The 10,207-nt window shown below is 48.9% G+C and overlaps 1 protein-coding gene across 3 annotated transcripts in view; it reads left to right on the plus strand.

Annotated features, from left to right (window-relative positions):
- Positions 1-4,279, plus strand: part of DENND1A (DENN domain containing 1A) — a 514,969-nt gene extending 510,690 nt beyond the window's left edge. For 2 of the 3 annotated variants that reach the window (XM_038744796.1, XM_038744797.1), the window contains one exon: positions 380-4,279. In XM_038744796.1, the coding sequence (XP_038600724.1) occupies positions 380-1,684 (1,305 nt within the window). In that variant the 3' untranslated portion in view covers positions 1,685-4,279. The remainder of the gene's footprint in view (positions 1-379) is intronic. The other variant, XM_038744798.1, reaches the window with a different exon arrangement.
- The last annotated feature ends 5,928 nt before the right edge of the window (positions 4,280-10,207 follow it).

Below are 10,207 nucleotides of genomic sequence, written 5' to 3' on the forward strand. Positions count from 1 at the left end.
CCGGCTTTTCACTAGGCCCTGGTGCCTCAGCTAGGATCCATTATTGACAGCTAAAGGGAGTTCTCTCTAATAAGTATTCTGTTGTACTTCCCCAAGTGCTCAGTACAGTGTCCTACACCAAGTAGGCACTTGATAAATACCATTGATTGGTGGATTGATTGGCTAATGGCTCTTTACTACTGCAGTGAGAATTAATCGATCTCGAACAACAGTCCAATGGCTTGAAGTTCCAGACTTGCAGACACGACCCACCCCTCTGCCCCACGCTGGGATTATCCGGGGTTGTCCGGGTTGGGGATCTCCCTTGAAACTCCTCCTTTGTCTTTACATTATGGAGCAGATGAGCCACTGAAACTCTGTCTTGATGATCTTTGAACAGAGAATGGACCTTGGTGGCAGCGACAGAAGCCGAATGATACCAGCCCTGAAACTGTCCCACCCATATAACAAACTGTGGGCCATGGGCCAGGATGACATGGCCATTCCCTCTAAATATTCGCAGTGCTCCCCAGAGAGGCCCCTCGCATCCCTGGGGAGCACCCCCTCCCTGACGAGGAGGCCTCGGAGTCGGGACAGCATCCTGGCCCCAGTGGAGAAAGAAGAAATGACCACGGTCACCCAAGGCAGCATTACCATCCCCAGACCACAAGGCCGAAAGACCCCAGAGTTGGGCATCGTCCCCCCACCCCCTACTGCCAGGCCCACCAAGCACCAGGCAGCCGGAGCTGCCGAAGCGGGGAAGCCCAGTGTCCCGGGGCAGGCCAATCACATCACGGGACTCCTGCAGGATCCGTTCCCAGCAGGCACCCCGACCCCTCACGCTGCACAATTCCTCTCTGCCCCCAGCGGCCCCACTGAGCTGCTCCAGCCAATGCGTCTGGTGACCCAAACCACAGGCAATGAGAGCGACTTCCTGCTGACCCTGCTGGATCCTCTCAAGTCCAGCTGGCAGTCAGCGGGCCCCCCACAAGTCCCCAGCAGCCTCCTCGGCTCTGCCGCGCCAAACCCCACTGGCTTTCCCTCCGGACCGAGCGACTTTGCCTCCGCCGCTACCCCGTTTGGGCCAAAGCTCAGATTTCACCCCGCTGCTCCCACCCCTGCCGTCACCCCTCAGTTCTTGCAGCCATGCCTCAATCCGTTCACTCAGCCAGTGTCAACAGCCCTGCCCGTGCCAAGGGTCCAGCCCTTGGGGCCATCCTTTGCCCCTCCTCCTGCCCCCCCGGTCCCCGCCTTCGCTTCCAGCTTTCTCGGCTCGAATTCTGGCTTCTTCCCGGCGCAGAGACCACAGCCCAACCTCTCTGCCCTCTCCATGCCCAATCTGTTCAGTCAGATGCCTTCCACACCCCAAGCCAGCTTGTTGAAACAGCCAAGCCTGGGGCCCACCCAGGCTGGCTCACACCAGCAAGTCCCTCTGGGTGGCCCCTCCAAGATCAGGACATTGCCCCTGATCCGCTCTGGCTCCCAGCTGGTGGAGGCCAAACAGGAGCTGGGGCCTGGGCCTAGAGATCCACCCCTCCTGCCCCCCCGGCCTCCCATGGTCCTGGAGCCGGCCTTACAGCCCCTCTCTAAGGCTAAGGAAGCCACAGATCCATTTGAAGATTTGTTAAGAAAGACAAAACAGGAGATCGCCCCCACTCCGGGTAAAGTAGAACAGCTGAGAAAGCAATGGGAAACCTTCGAATAAGGCAAACCAAAAGGCGGGTCATGAGGGAAGGGGTGTTTTTTTGTTTGTTTTGATCCAACAAACCCAGTTTCATGAATGAGGGGTGAACTGACCATCGAACCACCCTCCCCTCCCTGGGGCATTTCCCTTACCTTTTTCTCTGGCTGGAAATGAGGGTTAGTTAGTTGGTCAAACCCCAGCATTCGCCTGTTCCTACTGAGGGGAGGTCACTGGAGAAAGTGGCCGCTTCTGGCTGGCCATCCATCAGTGAGTAGTATTCCCAGGCGTTTGTGCACTACCCAAGCCTTTAAGTTCCCAACAGATCATTTCTACCTACTGTCCCCCTCCCCGAGTGCTCATGAGACAGGCACCGACCCTTGTTTCCTTGGGGCCTGTTCAGTCTTCCCCAGTTCTCGGCCATGCTTGGGCATGCGTTTACCTCCTGTGTGCAGTTGAAGATTGCAGTATTAAAGCCACCAAGCTGCTCTTCTTCCGACGGTGAGAAGAGGAAGCTCGGGTCTGGTCTCTGGAAGAAACGTGGACATTGACCCTCTGAGCTTCAAGCCTTTCCACCTGGAAGTTTTCAAAGGTCAAACTTGCCCCATGGATAGATGCAAAGTTGGACTGAGCGATCATTGTTGAAACACATGAGCTTTCACTGTAATTTTTTTTTTTTTTTCGGTTTTTTACATGGAGGGGACTTCGGGACTGAAGAATCCTTGATTCCCAGTTCTCAGAAAAAAAAAACCCAGCACAGGCCCAGTCCTGGATCTCCTGTGAGGAACTGGAAACACCAGCAACTTCAATCTCGAGAAGACATCGCCTAAATGAGTCTTTAATGGAGTCCTTAAAACTATATACGAACTCTTATGTAGTTCTGTATTCATACGATATATAAATGTTAGAGATGCAGTATTTGAATGGGATGTGGTAGCATCCCATTTTCATTGCCCAAATCAGAGCAGAATCTTTTCCACCTCATGATTTCTGGGAGCTATCCAGCGAGCAGGGGCCTCCCCGAGACTGGCAACAGAAGAGACCCAGATTCTGAGCCAGAGGCCAAGTAGAATCTGGTCCTGAGAAAATGTGCAACAACTTATAATGGAGTGGTTTCCTGGTCAGGTTGCTAAGGGATGGGGATGACTGCCTGTAATTTCCATGTTTTGGAAACATCAAGTGGCATTCAGACCTCTCCCGGGGCAGGGGCAGAACAATCTGCCACTCTGGAGGTCATATTCTTGCTGCCTTCTATTTTGGTGGTAGGGGGTTGGGGGGACGGGGGAGGGAGAGTTGGGGCAGGAACAAAACTACCGAGGCTGGGGTGAAGGGAAGAACCTTGGAGAAGCAGAGAAATCTCTAACGGGTTTCCTGTGTCTGTGCAGCATTGCTCGCTCAGTACAGATACCCATTGGGTCCTGGATAGCCAAAGTTCACTTTTTTTTTTATGAGGCAGATTTTGTTGGCAGTGGTCATTTTGTTTTTGTAACTTTGATTTGTGTTGTTGGGTTGGGGCGAGCGGCAGGGGGAGGTTGTTGTATCATTTATTTGGGGGTTTTTGTACTTAAATACAGTGTGTCACGAAGCAGGTAATTTGTGTGAATTAGTCACTACTGAATCTTACCTAAATTATCAAGGTTTTAAAAAAAAACTGTTTCAGGACGTGCTGAGCATTCTTCAGATTTCAACATGATCTTTCATTTCCCGATTCTGAATGGTACAGCTCACTCATGCAATTTACTCAAAGCCTATTTTATTGTAGTGGATAAAAATGGCTGTTGTCTTGTTTGGAGTTTGTGCAGTACCAGAGCTATGGAGCCTATGTAATCACTGAGATGTCAACAGTTTGGGGAGATCCCAATGATGCATTAGTATTTTTGACTCCTGTAAATTATCATTGCTTTTATGAATCATTCAGTCACTTTTGTATTTTGGAGCTGGAGGGCAGCTCCCACAGTTTTGATATAGCCTTGTCCTCAACAGTCAGATATTTCAAGTCTAAAGAGGAGATGCATTTGTAAAGAATGTGAATGCCTGAGTTTTATACTCAGCCTAGATTCTGAACTTCTTCCATTTCTGAATGCTGAATTAGAAGCCCATGTTTTTTAGCCAATCATGGTGGCACCCTTGTGATTCTTGGCAACGGTCCATTGTACATTCACATAACCTCTCCCCTTTCGGCACTACCCACATAGGGTCCCGATGAACTCTGGGCCCCTGGGGAACCCCGCTAGGGAACCCCGCTCCCAGAAAAGGCAATTTCCAGTCTGTCTCGACATTGGTTCCATCCATGCATTTCCATAGCGGTCTCTCTATCCCAAGCCAGGGCCACGGCTCCTCACTAGGCCAGAAGTGCCCAGGGGTCACATGGAAAAGGAAAGCCACTGAAGGCGCGGTTCGGCTGGAGATATTGAATGTATTAAAATACCTTTCTGGTCTCATTAATCACATTTCATTTTATTTTGAAGGAAAAACATGTGGGTGGACACAGCTAAGATAATCAGGGGACTCTTTGGAGCCCTCCGAGTAAGTCTGTACTCTTCTTCACTTACTGGATTGAATTTGCAAACCTGAGAAGTAATTTTGTGTGTTAGCTTAATAAAATCCTCTCGGGCCAAATTCCTGGTTTCCTGTGTTATTTCAGCTCTTCTCATATTCCATAGAGCCTGCTTGTGAAGGACGCACCCACCCCTTAACACCCCCACGCCCCCAGCATGTTGCCACTGTAGTCTTGAGTTCGGTGAATTGCTGTGAGGAGCCTTGTTATCCTGGGAGTAGGTCTCCCACCCTGGCTGTCTGGACCGCTGCTCGCCCCCAGAGGATGGAGCTTAGCTGAGCCAAGTCTTCTGGCCCCCACTTCTTCCCTAAATTCATTACCCTGCCTGCCACCCTGTACCTCAGAGCTTGGCGCACTGGGGGATTTAGCTGTTTTCTGAGCATGCTTCCTCACAGGTCATGGCTGCTTTGGTTCCCTGATGTTTGCACCCCATCACTTCTCCATTTGCTCTGAGCTGATCCCTCGCAGCCATCATACCGTGCAGTGGCGTCTCGCTCTCCAGGCTTGGACAGACAGCAGGAGTTAGAGAAGAAATGCCAACCTAATTACCAGGTTTGCCTTTATCATTCTGCATAGTCAAACTGTGGATCCAGGCTCTGGATAGGAAGAGAAACCCTGAAACTGCAGGGAAAGGAGAAGAGGAGAGAAAGAAGCAAGGGGTACTGGAGAGGAGGGTTGGAGATGAGGGCGTGTCCCATCTGAAGCTGAACAGCCATTAATCTGTGCCCTAGCTCATTCTCATTTCATGTTTTCACCATGTAACATTCAGAAAAAGTCAGGTTCCTGGAAGACCTTGTAGAGTCGCCCTGTGGTACCCGTGGAAATACAGAGAAGGCCAGGCTGCCCAGCAAAGGCACCGCAAAAACCAGAGGAGAACGCTGAGGCCCAACCCTGTTCACTCAAAGATGTTTGCTCTTTCTTCCAGTGACCTATTCACGATCCAGTTTCTTGGGCAAATGTGCCTTCCGCCTTCTGAAATTCCACCTGAAGAGTTGGTCACTGCATAGGCGAGGAGCACTGAGTCAAAAGAAAACTCTTAATCCTGGAAATGGAAGAGCCTGTCCTGGGTACCCTCACCCTGTGCTGTTCCACAGAGATTTCCAGGCCACCTGCAAGGACGGTGGGTAGACCGTAGAGCACGAGCCTAGGAGTCAGAAGGACCTGGGTTCTAATCCCGGCTTCACCGTTTGTCTGCTGTGTGACCTTGGACAAGTCACTTCACTTCTTCAGAGAAGCTCCATGGCCTAGTGGTTAGAGTACAGGCCTGGGTGTCAGAAGGATTTGGCTTCAAATCCCGGCCCCACCATTTGTCTACTGTGTGACCTTAGGCAAGTCACTTAACTTTTCTGTGCCTCAGTTACCTCATCTATAAATTGGGGATTAAGAGTGCAAGCCCCATTTTGGAACGGGGACTGTGACCAACCTGATTTGCTTGTATCCACCCCAGCACTTAGTACAGTGCCTGGCACAGAATAAGCGCTTAACGAATACCACAATTATTATTACTTCTCTGTGCCTCAGTTATCTCATCTGTAAAATGGAGATTAAGATTGTGAGCCCAATGAGGGACAGCGACTGTGTCCAATCTGATTTAGTGGGTAGAGTATGGGCCTGGGAGTCAGAAGGACCTGGGTTCTAATCCCAGCTCTGCTACTTGTCTGCTGTGTGACTTTGGGCAAGTCACTAAACTGTGCCTCAGTTCCCTCATCTGTAAAATGGGGATTAATCCTAATGTGGGATGGGAACTGTGCCCAACCCAGTTATCTTGTATCTACCCCAGCGCTTACAACAGTGCCAGGCACATAATTAGCATTATTATTATTATTATTATTATTTTTATGAGCCAAGATTTTAAACATGGGTCCCAACCTCCTGAGTTGAGCATACTGGCACAGTGCTGTGTGTGTCATTTTTCATTTGGACTCCCTCTTGCCACTGCTGCTGCTAATGGGCCTCCTTAGTAGGTACTACCAAAAGCCCGTGAGCCTGACCCTCCGGCAGCCAGCTCCTCCAGAGAGCTGACTTCCTTTATCTTCCCAGAAGCCTGCTCTGGGACCCTGGTTCCAGGCAGGGAGCCTGCAGGGTGTGTGATGATTCTCTCAAGGGTGATAAAAATGAAACCTCTGAAAGTGAGGGAACTTCTTTCAGTGTTCTCATTTCGGAAGAGTGAGCCTCGCTTGCCACAGGCTCAGGCTTAGGGTCGTAACCCTTTCCTGCCTGCCAGATTCTGCCTGGGAGGTCAGAGTGGAGGACCCGCAGTTGAAGTCAGGCAGTGACATTTTGCTCTCAGGCCAATGAGTGGCAGCTGTTGAGGAGTAGGAGGCCAGGGACTGGCACTCTACCCTTCATATAATACTAATAATAATAATGGTGTTTATTAAGCGCTTACTATGTGCAAAACACTGTTCTAAGCACTGGGGAGGTTACAAGATGATCAGGTTGTCCCATGGTGGGCTCACAGTCTTAATCCCCATTTTACAGATAGGGGAACTGAGGCACAGAGAAGTTGTGACTTGCCCAAAGTCACACAGCTGACAATTGGCGAAGCTGGGATTTGAACCCCTGACCTTTGACTCCAAAGCCTGTGCTCTTTCCACTGAGCCACACTGCATCTCACCAAACCCCACTGCATCTGACCCCAAGCCTCGGCCCCCGGACTCCAACCCTTCCCTGACCCAGCTGCTGCCTCAGTCGGCACTTCAGCTTCCAATCCAGTGGCCTCCTTCGTATTTCTCCCTGAAAAGTCATGTTTGGGCTCGAGTTTTGGATGGGGCGAGATAACCTTTTGAAGTTTGCGAGAGCCATGCTCTCTGCCCTCATGAGGTTAGTACAGGAGGCTTGTTGTTCTAACTCCAACTGAATACCTCTTTGGGAGCTTGGGCGTACAGAGAATGGGTGACCCTCAAGTTGGGTAAAAGGATTCCACAAAAACACTGGCTGAATTGTTGAGTTTTAGACCGGAGTTCACCTGTAGAAATGGAAAGTTGTTAAGTGATCTGGAGGCATGTCTTTTTCCCCCCAGTCCTACTGAAAAGATTAATGTCAGGGACAGGCAGCCGAGTTGCTTTATCTATAAACAATTTTTATTACAAATCACTTTTGAAACAGATACAATCTAATCTTTACAGATCTATTAAATTTACTATTACAACAAATGGTGATTTTCAGAATGTTTTCTCCCCTATCAAACTGATGAAAAAATAAATATCAAAAGGACATTTCCATTCTCAAAGTATGAATTCACAGTGGAGAGAAGCAAGCATCAGTAGCGGGAATGGTCCAGACCCTTCCATCGGAAATGTGTAGGGTGAGCCCACCTCTCCTGCAAGACAGTTGCAGTGTCCGGCTTCTGCTTTGATTGTGTCATAGGATGGAAGGCAGACTTCACTCTCTATTTTTCAAGGCAGATTTCCACAGCTGGCCTGTCTTGGTGAGTATAAGACAAGGCCTAGGTACAGCTTCTGGGATTGGGGCTGTTTGAGAGGGGACTTCTGTTTTAAGGGAAGGCCAGTGATCTGTGGGCATTTTTAGTTGTACCCATCCCACTGGGAAAATCATCATTTTGTGGGGAGGGAATCACCTTCCTCCTCATCCTTTTCTGCACACTTCCCCTCCCTCAGCTAAAAAAAAAATTCCAAGAGTTTATTTTGCTGCTAATTGGTGTGAATCCTCACAGGACAGTAGAGAGAAGGCCCCCTGAACAGCCAGGGCTTTCTCATCTCACCCTCTCTAAAGTATTCCCTAAGCCTGAGTGGACTCCATCAAGGACCCGGTGACTGACAATTGCCCTGAAGCGGCAGACAGAAGGTGATGCTCCTTCGCCCTTTCCTCTTTAGTAAGATCCTAGCGCTCGGGCTTGTAGCTCTTATCTGCTCCTCTTTTACTTGTTGCTATTAAGTCTGTGCTACCTTCATCTAGGGAAAAGAACAGACAGTCTGTAGAGTGCACTTTTCTTCAAGCCCTGCCGCTCCCGGGATCTGGTCGTTCAAGATTTCCTGCCTCTCTGCTTCTTTGTGTGAGTAGGTAAAGTGCTCGTGAGAAAATGTGGCCACTTCTCGCTAATCCGCTGGCTCCTGGGGCCCCCACTCACTTTCCTTAGCGCCGCAGGTTAAGTACACTTAAAAGGAACTCAAGACCCAGCCCTGTTCCCTGGCCCTTTTGCCACTCCTGGTTTAAAGGGCTGCTTTCTCTGTCTTCCACACCTGCTTCTCCCACCTGTTCTCCTGTCCGTTCTGCTGGAGTTCCCTCTGATCAGAGAGGAGGTGTGTGTCTCAGTTTGGGCCTGTGCAGATGAACTGTAAGTGGACAGAGGGCCCGGACCACTTAGCCATGGCAGGGAAGCACCCCCCAGAGTGGCGAGGGAGTGGAACTTGGTGGGGAGGGAGGAGGAAGCAATAAAAGCAACATTCTTGTGGACATCAAAATTCTCAGGAGAAAGTTTGCAGAAGGTAAAATGGGCAACAGAATCATCCCCCCCTTAAAAGGTCGAGCATCCAAAAATGACTAATCCACAAATCATACCTGCCCAAAAACTGCTGATCGTCCGCTCTTCAGTCTGCCAGCTGACTTCCTGCTGCCCCTTCTTCCCTAAATCTCTTGCCCCAGACACAGCCCCAGGAGTCTGCAGAGGTTAACAGGAAATTTACCCTTGATTTCTTTCAGCTCTCTCTTCTCAGTAGTAGTCCTCATTAGTACAAGCGACCTGGTTTGCAATTACCCCCCCCCAATCCAGTGTGTGCACACACATCCCAATACATGTCACCTTTACAATGTAAATGTTTTCAAAATGTAGGGTTGCCATGCCATGAGCCCATTCGTTATGTAGAATTAAAAAAATTGTGGCTTTTAAATTTGCTGTCCCCAATCTCTATTGCACTTGACTAGAATCGGAAAATGATTTTTTAGTTACCTAAGACAACTTTAGGGAAGAAAAAAATACTTTCAAAGGGAATGATAGCATTGGGTTTTATTCTTGCCTCTCCTCATCCCATCCAGCACCACCCTGCCATGATGAAGTGGGCTCATCTATGAGAGTTCCTGGACTAGGAAGAAGGGGGAAGGAATCCATTGTCTGTGGAGTCTTCCCTGCCATTAGGGTGACTGAGGGGGGCGTTGGGGTGAGCAGGGGCCTAGAAGTCCCTCTTAAACAAATGAAGAAGGCCAGTGTTGCCTTTTTCCAGTGTAGCACAACTATTCTAGAGTCTCCCCTCCAATTACTGTCTCAAACTTATTGAACACTTCTGTGTGCGTAGCACTGTACTAAGCACTTGGTAAAGTACAACAGAGTTGGTAGACACATTCCCGGCCCACAATGAGCTTACAATCTAGAGGAAGTTATATCCCAATGTACTTAAGGTCTCCTAAGAGATTGCAATACATTTGCCTCCCTTTCTTCATTGTTCACCTTTGAAGAACTTGGAGGTGCCCATCTGGCCTCCAGCTTCCCCTGCCCTCCACAAGAGTGCCCAGTCAAGTCTCTTTATATAGTAGGCATATGGTGAACGGGATTGAGTCAGAGATAAAGTCTGGTAAATGTTGATATAACAACATAATCCAGCCCTCTAGCAAAGGAAATGGTTCAGCAACATGTAAAACATTTCCAGGGTAATTCTTTCAAAGGCACTTCTTTTGTTACCGCAAAGTACTGCTCTAGGCTTTGTCTGAGAAAAAGATATAGTAGCACAGTGAAAGTCTTTAACTCCAGTGTATTACCAATTATAGTAAATGTGTGGGTATATGTGTGTGATATTTGTGTGCGCACATATAAGTGCGCACACACACACAGACACAGACACATATACCTATATATATATATATATGGATATACATATGTGTGTGTTTTTCCTAAAGAAACTTCTTGTCCTGGAAGGAGGCTAGCAGCCCAGAAGTCTTGGAATAAGTGACTTGTGTGAATTTCCCACAGACTGGAGAATCAGTCTTTGGCATTGCACTTTTCATTGATTAAGCAATGAAATAAAACACACACTGAG

Source organism: Tachyglossus aculeatus, chromosome 4 (genome assembly GCF_015852505.1).
Source record: "Tachyglossus aculeatus isolate mTacAcu1 chromosome 4, mTacAcu1.pri, whole genome shotgun sequence".
Lineage (NCBI taxonomy): Eukaryota > Metazoa > Chordata > Mammalia > Monotremata > Tachyglossidae > Tachyglossus > Tachyglossus aculeatus.